This window comes from Ambystoma mexicanum, chromosome 3q (genome assembly GCF_040938575.1).
Source record: "Ambystoma mexicanum isolate Mex_15411 chromosome 3q, UKY_AmexF1_1, whole genome shotgun sequence".
Classification (NCBI taxonomy): domain Eukaryota; kingdom Metazoa; phylum Chordata; class Amphibia; order Caudata; family Ambystomatidae; genus Ambystoma; species Ambystoma mexicanum.
This window is the reverse complement of record NC_090926.1, coordinates 1,171,808,403-1,171,832,212: the sequence shown is the minus strand read 5'-3', so window position 1 is coordinate 1,171,832,212 and position 23,810 is coordinate 1,171,808,403. Positions and strand designations below refer to the sequence as shown.

Genomic DNA, 23,810 nt, shown 5'->3' with positions numbered 1-23,810 from the left:
CCAAAAGCCCAAACAGTTTTGCATTCCTTATCTGGAGGTGCCTCTGCATTGAACAAGGGAACCCCAGCACGTTTTCTAGTAGTTGTAACTATTAGAGAGTCGGGAGATACATGGCCCGAATGGTAAGGGGGTCGGAAGGTGCAGGCTCAAACATCTTCGCTACCTGTGGGTTAACCGCCCGAGTAAAGGATGGTGTAAGTAGGGAAGGTGCAATTCACTTCTTGACCGAATTTAATAAGGGAATAGATTGGCTAACAGCATTCTTTTCTTTCAAGATGTTTTCCACAAAATCAGTGTCTTTGACTGAATCTTGGGTCTGAATTTAGAAGTGTTCAGCAGCTCTTATAGGAGATGAGTCGCCATGCTGATCTGTGGGGTCAGGGTCTGCAAATATTATGTCTGGCTCATCTGCCTCATCAAGAGTGAGAAGTTGACCATGTAGCCTGATTGGTATTCCCCTGCCATGTACCCTGATCCTCCTCACACCCTGCTGTTGGTGACAAAGATCATTGTGATCATCCTGAAATATATTCATGTTTGTTCAGTAACATCAATTAATGATAGTGTCGGAGAGAATTCAAGCCAAGGGGATTTAGAAAGTGATACCCCCTCGTCTAAAAGAAGTGCCTTTTGTTTAATGGGATATCTTTCCATGAAAGTGGCAATCTCTGACACTTTGTCCATGGTCATTACAAACTTACCTTTTATCCATGTACCTATTCCAGGTGTATCTGTGAAGGGAAACACAATATTCTCTGGGTCTATATATTTGCACTTACTTTGGAGGGACTGGGACAATGTCTCAGTTGCCTTCATGTAATTTGAGGCAGTTACTGGTGTCTGTATGTTTTCCCCTGTTTTTGGAGTGGGAATGGTGATTCGGCAGCCACGGCTGAGATTTTAGGTGCAGCAACAGGAGATTCTTTAGTTTTGGAGCTTGCGCTGGACACAAGTGTAGAAGCGCAGTGGGCTTCAAACGCAATGGTTTGACAGATTTTGACAAATGTTTTGATGAAACTTATGTTGCCGTATGTGCCTTCTTCGACGATCCCGTCGAGGGTTGGCTTGGGGTTATGAGATTATGTGTATGCACTTGTGTGTCCCTGTCGCCAGAGGACCTCCATGTAGCAGAGATTTCGGCTTGCCTAGTGAGGCTGGGGAAGGACACACAGGAGTCCATCGGCTCCCCCTGGATGCCTTCAGCTATTTATTTTTAAATTTGTTTATTGGCATTTTCAGTAATATCACTTACAAGTTTTGCAAATGCGTCTTGTGCATACTCTTTTACAATGCTTTTCGATTTAGCCTTAATATTGTAACAAACAACAAATAACGAATAACAATAACTGTCTCCTTGCCATGTCCATATGTTTCAGCGTCTCTTGTTTCGGAGGGGCGGGGGTGCAGGGAAGTTGGTGTAGCATGCTCAGGGAGGGTGCAGAGGGGATACCTTCCCAGGGCCAGCGTTGTCTCCAGACATTTATCTGGGGTTGCCCTTTCCCGTCTTGCGGGTCATGGGCTCATGGGGGCTTGTCGTCCGAAGGGAGAAACATGTGTCTAGTAAGTTCTTTCCATGCCTCAAGAGCTCTGCTGGACTCATCCGTAGATCTAGTGACACTTTTCCCAGGCCTTGGTCTCAGCCGACACCCATCGCTCTGTTTCACTGTGCCATGCTTGTGTTGTGGTCCTGCGGGTCATTTCCAGGACATGGCTATGGTTCTTTTGGCCAGTATGCACGTTATGTCCATAAGCCTATGTGTTTCAGTTTGGCTAACCTAGGATAGGTTCCGAATAGGCATTCCTCAGGTGTCCATTTGTAGTTGGTCATTTATTTTAAAATTTGTTTATTGGCGTTTTCAATAACATCGGTTACATATTTCCATGTTGTGCCTTATTCGTGTTCAAGTAAAATACATTTTAATTTTAACAAACAGTAACAACTGTCTCCTTACTATCTTCACGTAGTTCAGCTTCTCTCATCCCCGGGGGGTAGGGGTGTTCGGAAGAGGGCAATCGGGTTGCTCGCAGGGTGTGGGGGGATGCTTCCCAGAGGCCCGTAGCGTCTCTCATTAGCTCTCATTGGGTCTCCCTGTCTGGCTTGCGGGTATGTTCGTTCCAGGCCGTTGGCTCAGGGGGGCTTGTCGTCGGAGGGGAGAAACATATGTCTAGTGGGTTCTTTCCATGCTTCCAGGGCTCTGCTGGACTCATCGGTTGATCTGGCCACGCTTTCTTCCCACGCCTTGGTCTCAGCCAGGTGCCATCGTTCAGTTTCTCCATGCCATGCTTTATATTGTGGTCCGGCTGTTTTTTTCCAGGACATGGCTATGGTTCTTTTGGTTAATATGCACGTTATGTCCATAAATCTGACTGTGTGCTTTATCTGGGATAATCTGGGGTAGGTTCCTAGCAAGCACTCCTCCGGTGTCCATTTGTATTTGGTCATACCTGCCTTCTCACATATCCGTTTCACCTTTTCCCAAAGTGTCTTCGTTTTGGGGCATTCCCACATCATGTGGATTAGGTCTGCTTCCTCCTTCTTGCACCAGGTGCAGTTTGACTGCATTTGCTTGCTAAATTTGGCTATCCGTTTCGGGGTTAGGTAGGTTCGATGCAGTACATTCATCTGTATTTGCCGGAACCAGTGGTTTCTCGACACCTCCTTGGGGAATGTAAGCGCTCTGTTCCACTCCCCTGCTGTCATTTCCCTGCCTATATCTATTTGCCATTTTCTTTTCATGTCCATGCTTCTGGGGTTAGGTGCATCGCTCAGTTGCCTATATATTTGGGATATTGGTCTGCATCCCTCTCCCATGTTGTATAGCAGCGTTAATAGTGGTTCAGTGTCCGGTTCCTCGGGCCATGTTTCCCATTTGCTTCGTGCCATGGCGCGGACCTTCTGGTGCCAGAGGAATTGCCCCAGGTGTAAGCCTTCTCTGTCCTGCAGCGTGGCAAATTCCCTGAAGGTACCTTCCTCGTAGAAATCTCCCCAAGTGTAGACCCCTTCCCTTTCCCATGATCTGATTTGTTTCAGGTCAGTGGCCGCTGTGTATAGGTCTGCAATCAGTGGGACCTCTGGTGAGTAGGCCCTCTGCGTATGAGTGAGTGTCCTCGCTCTGCGCCAGACGTCCCTCCCCAGGGTGACTACGTGAGGTGTTTCTCCCAGCAACTTCGATGGTACCCAGACCAGTTCTTTCAGGTGGTGAGGGAGGCTCATAGTCTGTAGTAGGGGGTTTTCATCGGTAGGTTTGCCTGAAAGCCATTTAGTTATAAAGCTGAGTTGGGCTGCTAGGTAATATTTTTCTAGATTAAGAAGCTGAATGCCGCCCCTAGCGTATGGCAGGGTTAGTGTCGACAGTGCTATTTTGTGCCTATTTTCTACCCATATGAACTCTTTTATTAGCGACTCCATTAGTCGAAAAAAGGGTTTTTTGATATAATAGTGTACGTTTTGGAACCCATACAAGAATTGCAGTAAAACAATCATCTTAACTATTGAGGCCCTTCCCATCATCGACAGGGGGAGTCGCGACCAGAAGTTCATGGACCTGCGTAGAGTCGGAAGTGCTGCCTTTGTGTTGTGTTCATGCATCAGTGTGGCGGTGTGCATTATCTGGATTCCTAGGTATCTGAATTTGGTGGTTTGCCATTTTATCCCTACCTTCGGAAGTGCCTCAGTTTCTACGTGTTTCAGGGCCGCCAGGGGGAACATGCAGGATTTCGACTTATTGAATTGGATCCCAGATACTCTGGAGTAGTTGTCCAGGACTTCCAGCATGATGGGTACGTTGAGGTGTGGGTCTCTAACATATATAAGGACATCATCCGCGAAAAGCGAAATGATGTGGTCTACCCCTCCTAGTCTTATGCCAGCATCAAAAAACTGCTTCCTAAAATAGATTGCTATGGGTTCCAGCCCCAGTATGTACAGCACAGCCCTGTCTGGTCCCTCTTTGTATGTCCCAGGCTTCTGATACGTGTTTCCCGGACTTCACTCTAGCTCTTGGTCCGGTGTACAATATCTGAACCCATCTAATGAACCCGGGTCCGAAGCCGAATTCTTTGAGTACTGCCACCAGCCACTCCCAATAGATAGAGTCGAACGTCTTTATGGCATCTAGGGACATTAATGCATATGAGCTCCTGTCTTCATTAGTTTGGGCTATGATGTGTTGTAGCCTGCGCAGATTTATTGATGTGTTTCGGCCCGGTATAAAGCCGCACTGGTCGCTGTGTATTATGTCCCCTATTATTCTGGACAGTCGCTTGGCTAGTATTGTTGTTAAAATTTTTGCATCATAATTTAGCATTGCCAGCGGGCGGTAGGAATTGCACAGATCTGCCGGTTTGCCTGGTTTAAGGATCGGGACCACCAATGTTTCCCTCATGCTTTCAGGCAGCACTCCCCTCTCATATGCCTCTTGGTACACCTCATGTAGCAGAAGTGTGAGGAGGGTTCATATGCTTTGTAGAACTCCGAGGGCAGGCCGTCCGTGCCAGGCGCCTTGCACGTGGCCAGGGACCGGATGGCTTCTGTTATATCGTCAAGCGTGATTTCAGCGTCTAGTATCAAAGCTTGTTCGGGTGGTATTTTATGGAGTCCTATCTCATCAAGGGTGTCTGTAATCTGTTCTGGAGGGACCCGTTCCCCATGTGAGTAGAGTTGTGTGTAGAAGCGTTTAAAAGTGTCGTTTATGTTCTGCTGCGTGTGATGTGTGTTCCCTTCTTCATCTTCTTCTTCTGCATAGCCAGGCCAACAGCCTGCCCGGTCTGTCCGCCTCTGTGTGTGCCCTGTTCGTTTTGGCCGTGTGGTCGAGCTTTTCTAGCCTATTCCACGCTGTATCATTTTCTCCCCCGAGTTTCCGAAGTTCCGTTTCCCTGTTCTGGTCACCTATGGGAGCTGCCTCTAACCTTTCTATCTTCTTTTCCAGCTGGTCTAATTCTTTCCTGAGCTGTCTCCTGATTCTCCCGGCCTTTGCAATGATTTCCCCCCTTATTACCGTTTTCAGGGCGTCCCAGGCCGTGCTGCTGTGTTCCACACTTCCCACATTGTTTTCTATGTAGCTATCTATGGAGTCTTGCAACTCCTCTCTAAAGTCTGGGTCTTTGAGTGCTTCCGCTGGCATTTTCCACATGGGGATCGGGGGTCTGGGGCCATTGTGGTTCCATGTTACTAAGAGTGGGGAGTGGTCAGATATGGTTCTTCCCAAATACTGCGCTCCTTCCACTTGGGGTAAGTGTTCTCTGCCTATGAGGATGTGGTCCAATCTCGTGTATAGTTTGTGCGGGGATGAGTAGTATGAGTATCCTCTTTGTGCTGGGTGTGTTTCACGCCACACATCTGCCAGGTCCAGCCTGTCTATCATTGCAGTCAGGGCCATTGACCCTGCTGATGGACCCTTCGTGTGGGGGATGGATCTGTCTAGTGCCGGATCACATACACAGTTAAGGTCACCCCCCCAGAGGAGCAGGCTATCTCTGTATTGCACGATTTTGGGGTATAGTGAGTCCAGGTGGGCCGGTATATTGCTGTTGGGAAAGTAGGAGTTCATTATGCCTATTTCTGTCTGCTCTATGTGCCCCCATAGTATCACAAATCTGCCCTCCGGGCCAACCTCTGATTTGCTCAGGCGGAAAGGGAGCTGTGGGTGTATCCAGGTATACACTCCTCTGGCATATTTGGAGTATGCAGTGCCGAATCCCTGCCCCCCCCCCCCCGTGTGTTTGGAGTTTGACCAGTGAGTCAGTCGTGCAGTGGGTCTCCTGTAGTAACGCTATCATCACCCCTTTTGTATGCAGGTAGGTCTTAATTCTGTTTCTGCGGATGTATGTCCCCAAATGTCAATATTTTAATTGCTGTTGTGGTCATGGTCGTTCAAAGTGGGCATAGTGTCCATTCTGTTGCTCTCCTTTTGGTGTCCGTGTGCATGGTACTGGCGTTAATAGCCCCTTCCCTGTGTGGGACCAGATGCAAGTTTCCTCCTCCCTCAGTTCAGTCCCTCTCCCCCTTCTTTTCATTTTTGGAGACTTACCAACAGTAGTAACTTCCATTCTTTTGAATGGGAACATCAAACCGTGTAACTTTGAACTGCCCCCAGCAGTTGCTTCCAACTTGCAATGCTCGGGGGTCCCGAGCCTTCCAGGCCACTCCTGGCCTTCCGGATCAGGATGTCTGCAGGTAGATTGCCTGCACAGTTTCCTTGGGGGTGGGTCATTTTTTTTCCGTGCTCGTGTAATCCTTTCAGCTCCCGTCCGATCCGGAAATCAACATAGTAGTATTCCGCTGAGATCTCAGTGTCTGCTTTGGTGGCCTTGCATGGGGCGGTCTCACCATTCTTCTTATAACGGTGGGTGGGTTGTCATCCCATGTCCGATCTTGGTGGGTCATCCTTGCCGTCGGCCAGGTTGTTATGTTCCAGCCATAGATTTGCTGCAGCTGGAGTCTCTAGGAATGTCGCTCTTCCTTTGTAGAGGACCTTGAGGCGTGACGGGTAGAGCAACTTATACTTTAGGTTGTGTTTCCGTAATTGTGCTTTTATTGGGATGAAGGAGTTCCTTGCTCGTTGCACAGTGGGTGTATAGTCCGGATATATGACTATCGTTGAGTCTTTCCTTTTGATTTCTCCTCTTCTCTTTAATATCGTAGTATGGTTTCACGGTCGCGGAAATTCAGAATTTTAGCTATAATTGGTTGTGGGTGTGAGCCTGGCAGTGGGCGTTTTTGGAGGGATCTGTGGGCTCTTTCTCATCTCCTGTAGCAGCAGTGTCTCGACGAAGTCGGTCGGGTCTGGGCCCTCTATGTCCTCGGGAACCCCTAGTATGCAAATATTATTTCGGCGGGCTCGGCCCTCGGAGCGCGCCTCCAACCTTGCCACCTTCTGCTCAAGCTCCTGGACTTTAGTTTTCAATTCTTGGGTGTCCTCTGCAGTGTCTTGTAATGTATTTTCCGCCGCCGTGACCCTCTCAGTGAGGTTGCGGGCGTCCTGACGCATGAGCTGCATGTCCGATTTCACCTCGTCTATCTTCCCCTCCACCGATGTGCGGAGGGCAGATATTGCCTGTAGGACCTGTGCATGTTTGAGGTCTTCTTCCTTCTGGGGAGTTCCCCCAAGGTTTCCTGGTCCTGTTGTGGTTGTCTCTGGGGTTTAGCCGTCGTGAAAGAGTCCATTGTGACCAGTTGCAGTTTGCTTTTGGGGGGTGACATCTCCCTCCCAAGGTCCCTCCTATGTCCTGTTCCAGGTCTTGATCCGCAAGTTGTGTGGCCCTGACTTACTGCCTTCAGGTAGTGCTGTAGTTCCGGTGTTACTCGATGGAACCCCTGGGCGGGACTCCGTGTCCCGCCAGTGTCCAGCAGCCCAAATAGTTATATGGGCCTTCCCGCCTCACTGTCCTGCTTGCCGATTTGTGGCTCAGGCTGGTCCTCCTATTTGTTTTGGCCTGGTCCTGCCTTCCTCAGTGCCCTGCCCACTTGTGTCTTATGTTTGCGTTGGGGCTTGTTTCGGTGGGGAGTGTCCCTGTGGCCGTTTCGTCAAGCAGTAGTGATTGCCCCTTGTCTGTCTTGCTGCTGCCTTCGTCCCGGGGTGGTATTAACCTGCCAGTTGGGCCCAATGTGTGGTTGGGGGTGCCTCTGGCTCCCGATAGCTGGCGGGCCTCAGCCGCTTTCAGTGCCGTCTCCCTGGGGGTACGCTGATCACTCTTGTGCCCTCCAGCGGCCTGGGTGTTGCGGGTGTTTTTATTGATGTGGGCCCCCCACGTTATCCAGCCGTCCGGGGGCCCAGATGAGGTTGGCCTTCCTCTCGCTCCCGGGTGTTGGGAGATCGTACAGGGCGAGGTCGGGTGCCCCCGCAAGGGGTGTCTTTAAGGGGTCTTCGCCCTGTGCGCTGCATCCTGTGGGGGCCCGTCGCCTCCCGCTATGCTCCCTGCGGCTCCCCTCAGTTGTGGTCCTGCCCGGCCTCACCTGTGTGCGAGCGGGTCAGCGTCGCAGGCACAGCTCCGTGTTCCCTGCTTCACCGTCCCGACGGGCGAGTCTTCGTCAGGCCGCGCCCACGCTCCAGTTCTTCCTCGATGTGCCGCGGCTGCAGCAGTTCTCAGCCCCGGTTCTCCCCTCCCGGTCTTCCGCTCGCATGGGCCAGGATGCGGTCGACGGAGCAGTCGGCAGGCTAGTCAGTAGCAACGTCCTCAGCTGCTGCGGTCTGCGGAATGGCCCGATGTCGAGGCCGTTTCAGTCCTGCTTCGTGGCGGGCGCTGCCATCTTGCGAATCGGAGGGGCTCGACTTCTGGCTTCCCGTTTTCGGGCTTCTGGTCTCCGATTCAGCCCAGGGTCGCTGTAGAGTGTCGGCAGTCGGTTCCCCTGCGCTGTTACTCCTTTGTCTCGAGTTGCAGACTGAATCTCAGCGACATTTATTCATTTAAGGATGGATCACGGACAGAGCTCTATGGAAGCCTGTCCTCACGGCATGCGTGCTGGCCACGCCCCCCCCATGCCTTCGGCTATAGCGCCGTAGCTGCCAAGTTCTTCCTCTTTCGAGACAGCAGCGCCGGTGAGTGAATGGGATTCAGACTGCATGGCGTAAGCCGCTCACTGCTTGGTGCACCTCTCTTTTAGCTTCATAGACCGAAAGAATTTGCAGGATGCGCAACACTGTTCTAAGTGTTCTTAGGCAAGAGAATTATTACACACTCAAGTGTCTTTATGGGGAAATGTCTTATTACAGGAAGGACAGAATTTAAAGGGAGTCCTTTCCATTTTAAAAGGATATTTAGCAGCGGCCAGACTAATGTAAGAAGAAAAGAAAGTGAGAAGAGGCCTTCTCTAGGTGAAATATAGAATGTGGAAACCCCCATTCTCCCTACGCCAAGCGCTGAAGCAGTTGAAGGCCGCAGCCAGCGGTAGATAGTAAAAACTGTGCAGAGGTCTTCAGATGGTAGCGATGAATAGTTTGTCGGAAAGAGCGAAGAAGCACCTACTGAAAGACGCGAGAAGATAATAATTGGCAAATATTAATGTAGCAAAGCTATGAATTACGCATGAAGTGACTGACCACTATGGAGGAAAAAAACAATATGAGGGACCTTGACACGTGTAGAATCATGGGTACAGTGCACGTCATTCTAGGGATAGTATTACTAAGACGCCCAGTTGATGTCCCTTTTCGAGCATCGAAAACAGATGCAATACTCCGCACCTACCACTAGATGTCGGCCTATGCATAGCATGTGATTCCAAGCAGATAGACAAGCCTCAGAAATATATATTATAGATATGATTTGGTATGGTATTTATAACGCACCTGTACACAAGTGTTTCTAGGCGCCACAAGACAAGGGAGGGGAGACGGGGTAGGGGAGAGTCAAGACAAACAATCCTACTAGGCTTGGGGACATTGGAATTGTGCAAGTGCGACAACGAGAAGTGCAGGGGAAAGGGAGAGTAGGGAAAGTGCAGGGGGGAAGGGAGAGAGGGGAAGTGCAGGGGGAAGGGAGAGAGGGGGGAAGTGCAGACAGGGCAGCGCAGCTCTGGGTAAGTAGGGGTTACAATTACAGCCTCTAAGTGCGAGGTAGGCCAGGAGGCAGTGCAAGGAAGACTGGTCATTGAGGAGCCTGGTACCCAGTGACACTCTAGGGTACCAGGCAGCCAGACAGGTAAGTAAGCAAAAAAGCGAGAGAGAGAGAAGGCAGAGGATAAAAGGAAGGTTGTGAGCTGCTTCCGGAACTTCAGATGGTCCGGCTCAAGTTTGAGATGGGCAGTGAGCAGTTCCAGAGGGAGACACCTGCAGACCTCCACTCAATGCTTGGAGAAGCATCTGACCCTCGGAGAGTTAGAGGTAGCTTAGCGAAGGGCACTAGAAGGAAGGTATTTAGGCAAAGAGTTGTATATAGACAGGGCCCCGGCACCAGAAAGCCTTGTGAAGGAAGCAGAAGGTCATGATGTTGATCCTTGCTGCCACCGGGAGCCAGTGGAGAGATTTCAGGGCAGGAGAGATTCAGTCCCTGGGCTTGAGGCCAAGGATAAGTCTTGGAGTCCTTTTCTGGATTAGTTGCAGGGCGCAAAGGGTAGAGTTAGGAAGATTGAGAAAGAGGCTGTTGCAGTAGTCCAGCCTGGATTGAACCAGGGCTCTGGAGACTATGAGCTTCCGGGGGAAGGTGACAAAAGGTAGAAAACCTATGAGGAGGTGTAGCTGGAAGTGGGCCTTCTTGGCAAGGACCGTGATGTGAGGAGAGAGTGGAGTTGAAGATGACACCAAGGTTTTTTGAGTCACAAAGTACGTCGAGGGAAGCGGGCCCCAAGAGGGTGGCCAGAGTTAGAGAGGGAACGCAGGAGCATGGGTCCTTAATGAGAAAGATCTTCTAAGTCTTACTGGCATTAAGGCAGAGATCGTTGGGGGCGCACCAATCCTGAATCGCGGATAGACAGTCAGGAATGAAGGAGAGGAAACTGAGGGAAGCCTGAAAGAGAGCTCAGTGTCATCCGCATAACACTGAAAGTTAGAAGACAAGGAGGAGATCAGGTGGGCAAAGGGGCCAGATAGACAATCAAGAGCGAGGGTGAGAGGATAGAGTCATGCGAGACACCAAATGTGGAGAGAGAGGTGGCGGAGAGAAAGGACCCAGGTTGGACCTGGGAGGAATGATCCAGGAGGAAGGAGGTCAGCCACGCCAGGGCCTGATCCGTGATGACCAAGTTCTCTCAGAATTGATCAGGGTGGCCGGATTAACCGTATCAAAAGCAGAGGAAAAGTCAAGGAGGATGAGGAAAGAGGGAAAGCTGGAATCAAGATTAGAGAGCAGATCTTCACGGGTGTTCAGGAGAGCAGTTTCCGTGCCTCTGGCTGCTCTGAAGCCAGACTGATGGTCATGGAGACTACCAACAGATTCAGTGTATAGAGTAAGCTGGAAGATGGCCAGATTTTCCAGGAGTTTGCCAGGAAAGGAGTGATAGAAATCAGGCGATAGTTTGTCAGGAGTGGGAGGGGGTGCACAAGGGAGTGCTTGAGGAGGGGAAAGTTCCAGTGGTGAAAGAATGATTACAGAAATTGGTCAAGGCAGGCATGAGGGTGGAAACATGGCCCTTAATAGTTCTGGAGGAGCAGGGGAGCACCTGATTGGACAACACTTTCATAGATCGGACTTGTCTGGAAATATCGCCATGTGCTGTCGGAGAGAAGGAGGCGAAAGGAAGAGGAGAGGCAGAGGCGGCCAAGGAGGGCCTAGGAAAGGTAGAGGGTGGGAAAGTGAGGAGTAGATGTACTGAGTTTTAGTGGTGAAGTGAGACGACAAGGCCATACAGAGGACCTGGGAGGCAACAGGAGAGGTGCCGACTGTAGTAGGATTGACACCTCCTTGCAGATTTTAAAGATTTCAGCTGTGTTGTTTGAGGCCGCAGAGACGCAGGCTTGGATATGGACCCTCTTCTTGGAGATGTCAGAGTCTATATTGCCTTTGGAGCAGGTGGAAGGCCAGTTTATCAAAGGCTGCGTTTGAAGCCCTCCACTTCCTCTCAGCCACCAAGCCCCCGGTCTCCACCCAATAGCTAAGATGAAAGCCTTGAATCATAGGAAATCTGAAAATTCTATTGCAAATAACTTTTGACTTGCATGACAGATTTGCCATGGGCCACCCCGCAGACTGGACATTTTTAATAATTATTTGTTAAAAAATGAAAACATTATTAAGAAAGCTTTGTTAAAGGCCATGGCAAGTGGGCCCCAAAGAAACCTATTGGTGCAACATGTGCAGTGGCCACGGTCGCAGGCTGTGGCAACTGGTCCTGGCCAAAGGTCATGGATTGTGTGCCCTAAAGAAACGTATTGGTACAGAATGTACAGTGGCCACGGCTGAAGGCTATCGCTAGTGGGTCCCAAAGAAACTAGACTATAACAAAGCCCTTGAAATTCCTTGATAAAAACGTTAGTTAACAGTTAATCTGATCAGATTTAACGCAACAAAACCCTTGAAATTCAGCATTCGCATTTGAAGCAAGTCCACCTTAACTTTGCGCCCCCTTTTATGACCACAATGACATGTTTTGCATACTATAGTTTCTTCAGGGCCCACTAGCCATGGCCTTCGGCTGTGGCCACACCAATAGGTTTCTTTGGGGCACACTAGCCATAATTCACTGTAGCTGTAACATTTCCTGTTTTTAAAAGAAATGTACACATGCTTGCGGTTATCCCCCAATAATAGCAATGTACTACACATACAGCCCAATGAACTACTCATGCACACAGTTAACCCCAAGTATCCCTGCGGTTATCGGAAAACGCTTGAAAAATCCCAAACTGTTACCTGCCCACACCAAGTCCCCCCTTCCTTTTGTAATGCTAATCCCCCCCATCCATATCCACAAGTGCTTTTTTACTCCCTAGCCCTCTCCCGATTCATTTGGCACACTTTCATTCGCGATAGAGTCTTCCATTGTAGGCACGGTTATCCCGCAACATGCCTGTTGCGATGATGAAAAAAATGTTACTCTTAACTCTGCCTCAGGATCTTCACCTTTTATTGGGATTTCACACTCATCCTCTGCAAACTCTGCCTACAGTTTACAGAAAGGAGCGTGTGGCTGTCCAATCAGGACAGCCAGCCTCCAAGTGCGAACTGGTTCCTTTCAGGCACACCAGAAGACAAAGCACAGCAGAGTTTCTGGATCCTCCATGCTTCCTGTCCTCGCAGACAAATGGGAGCCTCGGAGGGCTACACAAAGGGTTCCCACCGAAGACATAACTCCAAGCAGGACCTCCCCCACCCGGCAGAAGAAGGACAAAGAAAGGACAACCTATGGTGACTCTTGTGTGCATAGCCGCACCAGTAAAGACAGCGTGCGAGCAACAACTACACAAAAGTTGGTAGAACATGTCCACTGCCACCAGCCATAACTGTATGCCAGTCACCGTAAAATATATATTACAGGAGCAGAGAGAAAGGAGATACTAGGTAACCCATCATGACTCCAGATAGGGTGGTGTATGCTGATCCCTCAGAGGAAAATCTAAGAAGAATGAAATGTATCCCCCTAACCTTGAGAACAGTAGTTCTTAGGGAAAATAAAAGAATACAAAAAGGAGAGCCCAAAGGGCTCCCAGCAACACTGCACAAAGGGTACTGTGTGCTGCAAACGTGAAACACAGATGCTTTTAAAAATTGACTACAGATAAACACTAGGTAAGGCAAGTCAATTGCCACGAACCAAAGTGAGTCTTTGCTAACTGTTACTTGAACAGGGAGTAGGTTGTCTCTGGGAACCCCTTACCCAGAGAGGTTTACCGCCGATCAGAGGATAACATCAGAATCACATCACCCATTGGGGAAAAGGGTCAGTGTAACAGTCAGGGAAAAAGTAAATTCAGAGAACCTTCATCCTCACAAATGTGCACAACCATTAATCACCAGGATCATCTCTCTTTGCACTGTCTAGCCAGGAAAAGGCTGCAGAGGTGATATGCAGTATTTATTAACTACACCCTGGACGTGCAGGACTTTGTAGACAACTACACATGAACCCAACATTGCAGTAGTTCTTACATACCTCATTTTCAATGTCCGAGAGAGACTTGATTTGAAGGTCTGAAAATACAGACGACCACACCTACATAAAAAAGAAAATATTTTGGAAAAGCAAATGGTTACACTTTTATAGCATCAACATTGAGGAGCTATCCTTTTTTTAAATGTACTGAAATTCAGACATGCTGCTTATTTCTTGATTCAAAAAGCTTATCAATAGAAGCACTCCACAAAGCAAGACGGAGGACCCAGACCATAGATGCCGATTGGTGCTGGGCTGTAAAGCAAAATTCACTATAATCCTGCCCAAAATCATAATTCCCATGATTCCAGTTAAGGCAATTTTTACACAAACCTTTGTTAAGGGCTGTACAACCATTAACCTTAAGGTGGGACCAGTATACCCAAAAGAAAATTGAAGCCACAACATGCTTACAGAATGTAACATGACAAAACAGTCAGGATTACCTCAAGGGATTTAAGCTTGAGACAAAGGTACAATTAGTCTGCATACCTATCCGTAGAAAATATACTACACTGGTACTGGTGTACTGAATTAAACCTCCATAAAACGTATGTACAAACATACAAAATTACATTTTAAAATTACATTGCCTGCATAGACTTTTACATACACAGCAACATCATACCCTGTACCAAAGGAAAAACAATTCATAGTTATAAACCTAACATATCAATAGAATCTGCATACATTACTGCCCAATGCATGTTTTCCTCACTTTTAAGTTATGACGGATATAGCATAACAATGCTGGGTATTCACCCATTTATAAAAAAACAAAGCACAACGGCATTGTTTGAATCCTGCCTGCCTTAGAAAAGGCCATAAAATATTCCTTCTTATACGGGCATATACGGCACACAAGAGAAAGTGCATTAAATCATATGGGGGTAAAACATGCATTACTTACCGTAATGCCATTTCTGATGATTGTATCTGCTTAGATTCACATACTGTGCATATAGTCCGACATCTAGTGGTAACCGCAGAGTATTGCATCTCGTCTTTCAACAATCGAAAGGGGACGTCGACATGGGCGTGCCTGTAACACTATCTTTAATGTGACGTGTAGTGACCCAAAATCCCTCATGCGTCGAGGTCCCTCCGGTTGTATTTTTTCTGCCCTGAGTGAGCCTTATGACTACCGTGAGTACAGTAAAGAGAGAAGAAGTAGTAAGATGTCTATGTTCCTTCCATATGAACGGGGAGGAAGGGTAGGCATATGTGAATCTAAGCAGATACAATCATCAGAAATGCTATTACGGGAAGTAATGCATGTCTTCTGATGCTTGTTAATCTGCTTAGAATCACATGCTGTGCATAGACTAGCGAGCCCTACCCGGAGTTGGAGGTGGGATATGAGAAGGAACAGTAGTGAAAAGATGCCTTAGTACTGCTTGTCCCACCTGAGAATCAGACCTAGAGTGAGTGTCTAGGCAATAGTGTTTTGTAAAGGTATGTACAGGACTCCAGGTTGCCGCTTTGCAAATAGACTCGAGAGGAACATTTGCAATGAATGCTATGGAAGCTCCAGTGCCCCGAGTAGAGTGTGCGCTAGGCTTGAAGAGCAGATCTCTCTTGGCAAGAGTGTAGGTAAAGGTTTTATTTTAATTATAATGGGTTTTAAGGGGTAAAAAAACAGGGGTTGGGTGGGCACCCCATTAAAAAGAAATGAAATAAAAATGCATTCAATGCTTCGTTTCCCGTTGCTTTTTTTTTAGATGCTAAGTCATTCGATGCTTTGGCATTCGATGCAATCACTATAAACCCTATTGACTGGTTCACTTGGAAAGTAGAAATAAATGTGGGCGCAAACCGAGGGTGAGTGCGTATAACCACCTTATCTCTGTGAATTGCAACAAAAGGGTCTAGAATTGAAAGGGCCTGTAGTTCGCTGACTCTCCTTATCGAAGTGACTGCCACTAGGAAGGCGGTCGTGCAAGTAAGAGGTTTGAGACTTGCTTTATGCATAGGTTAAAAGGGAGACCCCATAAGTCTGGTTAATACCACATTTAGGACCCATTCGGGAGCCGGGTTAGAAATGGGAGGATGAATTCTCTTAACCCCTTCCACGAAAACTTTAATAACTGGGATCTTAACACCACAGCACTTTTTGTTGGGCCGTGGTATAGGGTGAGGGTGCAGCTAAGTAAACCTTCAGGGAATTAAAAACCAGACCCGAGTCTAGTGAGTGGGTCAGGTATAACACAATATGAGGACAGCAGTCAACGGGATTGATGCGCTTGGCATTGCACCAGATGACGAAGTGTTTCCATTGATGGGAGTAGCAATGTCTGGTGTTAGGCATTCTTGCTTCCCTAAGTATATACATGCATCTCTGAGGAAGTTAGAGATGCCCGAACTCTGACCTCAGGAGCCAGTCCACTAAGTTGAGAGTCTGCGGGCATGGATGAAGTGCTTCTCCCTTGTCCTGAGATAGCATGTTGTATGGGCAAGGCAGTTTCATTGGAGGAGAGAGAAACATCTCCATCAGATGGAGAAGCAGGGTTGGCGTGCCCACATCGGGGCCAGCAATATCATGATGACTGGTTCCTGGTGCATCTTGTGCACAAGCTTGTTGAGTAGGGAGGGGAAAAGCGTAAAATTTCACTGACCATGTTATCCAGAGACCGTTCCCCTTGCACCGGTTCAGAGGGTACCTGGAGGTGTAATCTGGGCATTGTGAGTTCTCCAGAGTTGCGAACAAGTCGATCTCTGGGAAGCCCCATTCTGCGAAAATGTTGGAGACAATGTCTTCGTGTAGTCACCATTCATACTATAAGGGCAACAGGAAGTCTCTGCTGAGCACGTCTGCCAGAAGACTGAGTTCCCCTGGAACGTGTTGAGACAATACAAACATCTTGTGTTTGAGAGCCCATTTCCAAATGTTCTGTGACAGTTTGGACAGCCCTGGAGAGTGAGTGCCCCCTTGCTTGTTCAGGTATTACATGGCCGTGGTGCTGTCTGTGAGGATCAGTACTGTCTTTCCCTGCAACTGTCTCTGAAAGGCCTTCAGTGCTTTGAATACCGCTAACAGCTCAACAGGTTTATGTGGTTGGATGCTACTGCTGGGGACCAAACGCTGTGCACCGCCTGTTGAAGGAGGTGAGAACCCATCCCGTGAGAGATGAGTCTGTTGTGAGAGTAGCTTCTACTGCGGGGGTGGTGAAGGTTTTCCCTCGGCCACCACTGCAGAGAGAGAGAGAGAACGAGGGCTGCCGAGACAACCACTAGATCGTCACATTGTCCGCTGGCCTGACACCACTGGCTGTTGAGCCACTCTTGAATGGGGCGCATGCGCAAACGTGCGCGAGGAACAAGTAAATGCAGGATGCCATCATCCCTAACAGTCGCATGGCCTTGCGTACCATCACCTCTCGACTGGCTACATATTAAGGGATCTGAAACAGCATGTTTTGAACCCTCTAGTTGGAGGGGAAGATGAGGCTGTCTTCTGTCCGAATTAGAGCCTGCAGAAACTGCTTGGCTTGGCTGGGGTCTAGGCTGCATTTCTCCTCGTTTATGGAGAATCCCAGACTGAGTAAAAAGTCTATCGTCTTTTGAGTGTAGGCATGTTCCGTAGGCGTCCCCGTTATGAGCCAGTCGTTGAGGTAGGGATAAACTGGGATGGATTGCCTGCACAGGTGTGCTGCTGCAACTGCCAGTACCTTTGTAAATACCCTTGGGGCTGAGGCAATACCGAAGGGAAGGACCTTGAACTGATAGTGTTTGTCCTTTATCATGTACCTTGAGTATTTCCGGTGTGCCGGAAACATTGAAATATGAAAGTATGTATCTTTCATGTCCAATATTGGCATGTAACCCGCCTTCATTAGTAGAGGAGTTACCTCCTGCAATGTTAGCAATCAAACCTTTTGTGGTTTGACAAATGTGTTCGCTGGGTGCATGTCTAGCACAGGGCGCATGCTGAGATCCTTTTTGGGTACAAGGAAGGGCACTAAATAAATACCCTTGTTTTCCTGTAGAACAGGAACGACTTCGATTGCGCCCTTTTCCTGCAGGATCTCGACCTCTTGCAGCAGGATCTTCAGTTGTTCCCGTGTTAGGCACCTGGATCTTGGAGATCTGTATCGAGGTGGCCAGTTGAACTCTATGCAATAACCGTGGGTGACGGTCTTGAGCATCCACTGGTCTGTGGTAATCCCCTCCCATGCGTGCAGGAATGATGTTATACGTGGAGGCATGGGGGGGACTCGGTTTTGAGAGTCATTTCTGACTGGAGGCCGGGGAGCCTCTGAGGGTGGCGTTGCAACCCCTTCTTTTCCCACAGCATTGTCCTCTGGGTGGATTTGGGTTTGTGGACGCAGATCTCTGTCCTGAGGACCAATTGTTGCCTAAGCCGTATTGGTTGTGTGGGAAATGAGAGTCGGATTGCCCATGAAAGGAGCGGCGAGAACTTCCCCCCCTCCCTCTGTTGAAAGGGTCTTTGAGTGATCTGATTCAAAGTCTTTTAAGTTTTGTGTTCCTTCTTGGCTGTTTCCAACGGCCTTGCCAAATAGGTTCGAGTTTTCCACCGGTTTGTTGATTAACAACGCCTGTGTCTCTGGTTTGAAACCCGAGTTTTTCAACCAGCCTTGGCGTTTTAAAAGGGTCACCTGGGCCAAGGTTCTCCTTGCCATCGCAGCAGCATCCAATGTTTTCTTGAGGATGTTGTGGTTCACCTGCTTACCCTCTGAAACAATCGCAAGCGGACGAGAATGCACTGGTTCAGGGACCTCTTGTAGACCTTCCTGCAGCAGGTTCCATTGGACGTCAGAATACTGTCCAACAGTGTGGTGTTGTTGGCTATGTGGGTAGAATATGCTGCTGCAGAAGTGATTCTTTTCTCAAGAGCATACAACTTTTGACATTCTTTGTCCCGCAGTGCCTCACCCGTGGACAGGCAGACCCCTGCCCTTTTTCTTGTAGTCGTAACCACAAAAGAATCCCGGGTGGCGTGACTCCTAATATATATGATGTCAGAAGGTGAGGGGCGAAAACAATTTTTCCACCCAAGGATTCACAGCTCTGGTCTGAGAGGGTGTTAACAAGGAAGGGGTGATGCGCCTCTTATTGGAATTTAGTAAAGGGATAGCCTGGTTGGCAGGAGGCTTCTCCTTTAATATGTCTTCCCAAAATCTGAATCTAACACTGCCTCTTGCGTGTTTATTTGGAAGTGTTCTGATAACTTTTTCAGAAAGTCGTTTAACGCCATCTGGTCATCTACATGTGAACCCTGACGCAGACGAAGGGAGAAGAGAGTGTCCATACATATGGTATCAGGGTCCGGGAGGTATGGGTAGGGGAAAGCCAAGGTAGGTCATCCCCCTGCTGGTCATCTCCCCCAATCCTGGGTCTGATCAGTGGCATCCACAAAGGGATCATCCTCCTGCAAAAAAGGGTCAAGGGGCTCTTCTTGATCCGTAAGGTCAAAGACCTCCTCATGAAGAGGGCAGGATGTCTTCTGAAATTTGGTCACTGCATGATAAAAGTAGTCTTCACTAGGCCTCTTAGGGGTGAACCTCTCGGAGAAGTCCACAAATGTAGCCAACATATCCATGCACCCTTTTCACTGGTCCATGGGGATGAACCAGCGGGGTCCAGAGGGGGAAAAGGCTCCTCCTGTGGATTTTCCAGCCTAAGACGCTGAGATTTGTCAAGAAGGGTCCTAGATAAGAGTTGGGGAATTTCAGAATAACCCTCCTGCTCTTCCAGGCGTTTAGATGTGTCTTTAGACCTGTCCCTTTGTTTACTGTCCGCCGAAACGATCTTCGCGGGTCTCTTAGTTTAGGCTGTTTAGATGGTTGCGCTATAGACTTCAACGTAACCAGATCTTTAAGTGTCAGCGCACTTTTAGGAGGCGTCTTGATGGCCTTGTGGGTTTTGGTACTAGCGCTCTTACTCGTAGACTGCCCAGACGCACGCCGCTGATGCGGTTGCGAGGAGGGCTGCCGATCACGCAAATCGGCTGGTGTGTCCAGGAACTCGACGTATCTGTTGGCGCCTTGGTCCACTTCGACTGGTCTCCCGAGGCGGTACCGGGGGTTGTGTGTTTGGTCCTATGGGTATCGTGTGCGTTCCTGTCACCGGGGTGTACCTTTCCCATAGCAGGGCTTTCGTTGTGCCTGGTGAGGCTGGGGGCGGACGTCGTGGAGCGCGAGTGCTCCAATGGGAGGTCAATGGCAGCCGGATCGGAGCCATGGCCATCGCTTAGCTCATCACTTTCGGCAGCTGTTGCGCTGGGTAGCAACCCTCGACCTGCGACATGGTGTAGGCCGCCCACCGCTTCATTCAACGCTCCTTCATCATCTTAGGATGCAGGAGTCGGAAGTATTCACAGGACGCCTCGTCATGATTGAGGGGAAGACACTTATTGCATCGCCGCTGCTCGTCTTTCCAGGGTTATTTTCCCTTACAGGAAGGGCAACATTTAAATGGTATCCTGTCCATAGCTCAGGTGTGTGAAAGCGATGGCAAGACCGAAAGGGCAAAGAGGGGAGAAGGAAAGACATTCTTGAAAAGAATAGAACCCTCCAGACCCCACTCTCCCTACTGTATAGGCCAGCCAGAAGGCCCGGCCACCCGAACGGCAGCGCCGACCGGAGCTCCAGCCATCGAAGTCTGTTCTTTGCCGTCTTCGGCGGCGGTTAGGAAGTAGTCTAAGAGGGAATGAATAATAAATAAATGACTGGAGGTTGGGAAATATAAAAATTTTGCAATAGGTACAAACTCTGCATAAGGCGACCAGCTAGCAAGGTGGAAAAAAAACAATCTGAGGTGGCCAACCTACCTGAGGCTTTGCTACAATGCCTTCAGACTTCAGAATGCAGCTGCCAGTCTTGCTTTGGGAGATCCTAAACTGTTGTACACTAAGGACTTACTTTGTCAACAGCACTGGCTTCCTACTAGGACCAGGGTCAAGTTCAAGATCTGGTGCCTTGTCCACCGAGCCACTCACAAAGTTGGCGCAGAACCTTTACGGTCTAGGCTCACTCCCTATAACCTGAGTAGTCGGGTTGCAGAGTCTCTTGTATCATTGTGCCTGTTGCCTGAGAGGAGCTGCAGTCTGCTTTCTACTGTTACTATTTTGCCTGGAATCAGCTGACTCTTTAAAACCCAGTCCTATCAGCGGAGCGGGCCGCAGAGTCGGGTTGCAGAGTCTTATCTCTGGTCTTCTGGGCTGACGGTAAGACGCTGCTTCAAAACTTTGATGAGTGTGTGACTCTGTGATCCAGAGAACTACAACTTTGCCGTCTGCCGTCTCCCCTGCAACAACTGTACTCTTTCACTCGTTTCTATCGGCGGTGTGCTTTTTTTTTGGCCTGGCCTAATACGCCACGAAATCCGCTTAGCTGCTTGAGCTGCGGTGGACCCGCGAAATACTCAATCTTTGTCAACTTCATTCGCTGCTGACGAAATCCGCACTGCTGTATTTTGCATTGGGCAAAACGGATACAACACGCTCCGCAGCCGTACGTTGTTGGAAAGGAAACGCAGCATGCTCTTCTACCCTTTTCCACCCTTCCCGCCCGGTTCCCTGTACCCCCCACTGCCCTCTCCCTCTCCTACCTTTACCCGTGTCAGCTGTGTGCTTTGAGTGAGCCCCGAGCAGGCTCGAAGAGCGGGTGCCGCCGAGGAGCCAACTGACTCATCGGACAGGGGAGGCTGCTCCCGCTGCTGCCCACTTGAGTCCCGCCCACTACAACGCTCTAGGCAATTCGCGAGTGACTTCCACCGAGAGACAGTGAAAGCATAGAGCTTCCGAGGCGATTTAGTATATGCCACCGAGTTGACATCCATTCAGCCGATTCTTTCCTGGAGTTTTTTTTTCTTTTCTTCTTCGTGAAGAATATTAGAACGGGAAAGTGGTGACTACTCAGTCAGGAGACTGTGGGATTGGATCCTTTGATCCGGACTGAGCACCAATTTTATCCATAGTGGTGTACTTTGGAAGTAAAACTAGGCTAATGCGAGCAGGAGACTGTGGGACTCCGATCCTTAGATCCTGCCGGTGTATTTTGGAAATAAAACTGGGCTTATTCGAGCAGGAGACTGTGGGACTTTGGTCCTTTGATCCTGCCGGGGCGCTGCTTAAGACCACCATTGGTGAGAGTTCAATTTTCGCCCAGGATTTGTTAGAGGGTGCTGTGTTGCTGAGTCACATACAGCACTACAATGAGTGACCTAGCTGGTTTGAATCTTTTACACCATCTGAAAGCCCGTCAACAACTCTCACTACCCAACTTGCTTCTGATGGCTGCTGCAATTGGACCAGCGACCAGATCCAAAAACAAGTCTGTTACCACTTCTGATCCGGTGTGCCGGGGTTCCAGTCACGTAGATGAAAATACACCACTACGACCGACACTAGGAGATTTAGCCACACTTGACTCCTCACATCAGGGGGGGAAAAAAGGCAAACATACAACCACCCCCGGCTATGAATGACTTGGACCAACAAGACAGAACCTGCAGCGACAGGGCTGCTCCCAAAGTATCCTCATAAGATTCAGACAGAAATATGCAAGCTTCCTGTCTCACAAAAGGAAAAAGCAATCGCAGCAAAAAAACATTGGGAACATGCATTTTCCAAGGCCAACATGAAGAAAGATGCTAGAGACCAGAGCTCTAACAAAAAGGACCAGCGGCAGGTGCGATTATCGATGGACATTACAGAAATTGAAGATTTAATGAACAATCAAGGAAGAGCAGTCTTGGCGAGCTTCAACGCCGCGAAGTACAAACCATCACACTATGACAATGGTGTATCAAAGTTCGGTTGCACCAAAGAGTACCAATCTACCTGATGATACCGCTTTACAAGCAGATCGCATCGTGGGTAATAATCGCTTCTGTCAATGCCAACAGAACCTACCATCTCCAAAAGCAATTGAAGTAATACCCACGACTATGTTGGACCTACAAAATCTGCTCCTAGCAGTAACTTCACAGGCAATGAATCCATTCATGAAGTTACTAGAAAGCAACCACGATGCACAAAAAGATCAAGCTACACTACTTGCCTTAATCCATACGAAATAAATCTATCTGGAGGCTTTTATAAATACCATACACATGCGACTCAATCAAGAGGCCGAAACGAGTGCCCACTGGCAGTCAAGGCTATTCGAAATAGCCAGAAGAGAATATGAAGAGAAGGCAACATTGACAGCAGGGATGATGGAGATCTTGGCAAATGGGCAGAAGACAAATAGTGTAAAATGCTTAAATAAAAACGGGACTAAAGTAGTAATTCCACAGACTACAGCTTCTTTGCAATCTGGCAATGAGCAAGTTACAACCAACATTCCGACCACAGTCATAACTCAACCAGAAGGCCCAAACACTCAATCCAGTGAGGACATGGTTTTAGTACATGAAAAACAGCCGGAAATGTTTGCCATTTTTGACAAATCTAAGAATAGCTCGAACATTCCACCTCAAATTCAATCCAAAAAAAAAATCTTTAAGAAAACATAAATCAAATGGCTGAAGAGCCTTCCTACGAAACTTGACAACCCGTAAAGTGAATAAAGTTATCCAACAAGGGGTGAAGAAAGCAGTACAGTCCAATGTAGCACCAGAGGTAAATAAAGTGGATAAAGAGGAAAGAAAACTATTAGATATCCCTACGAATGGAAATGTGACATCGCACCCAAGCGAAGCACAACAGCAAGAAGACTCCTCCAGGCAAGACGCACTCTTAAATCCATCTACTTACTCTAAAGAAGACCAAGAAAGCAACTGGGATTCTAGAATGCTCAATAACGTTCAATCTTTAATAATCATTGATGCCTATGAAGAAGGATACACAATAGAATCTACGCACACAGAGCTTACCTGTGAAGATATATCTGACATTGAGTTAGAGATTTCAATACTCAGCGTGGAATCTCTCTCAGACAGTGAATGTTCCCTCTCGCAACTACGAGAGAGAACACAAAGCATTTACAGATCTTTTCGAGCAAATGGTACAGACCCAGATGCAAGTTTAAGATTGAGAAAACCTACTTTTATTAATCCTTTGGAGCTATTACAAGACACAGAATTAAAAATTGAAAGAAGATAAATATCAACATGATTTGATATTGAATCGAATAAATACTCTACGGCTGTTCCATGCGATTCCGGCACTTCAATGGATTAACACAGGTCATATTAAATTGGTGGAATTCACGGATGAGAAGAAATTGGATGTGATACATGTTCATTTTCACAACATAGAGAACATAGAGAACATACAAAAAATAATTAAGGAGGCACATCATTTTTTGAAATGAGGGTT

General features: G+C 48.3%; 1 protein-coding gene across 1 annotated transcript in view; it reads right to left on the bottom strand.

The window, feature by feature from the left end:
• The window catches only part of MVB12A (multivesicular body subunit 12A), a 222,113-nt gene that overhangs the window by 19,119 nt on the left and 179,184 nt on the right, over positions 1–23,810 (bottom strand). Inside the window, exon 9 of the mRNA XM_069604019.1 lies at positions 13,526–13,585. Coding sequence (XP_069460120.1) covers positions 13,526–13,585 — 60 coding nt within the window. The remainder of the gene's footprint in view (positions 1–13,525; positions 13,586–23,810) is intronic.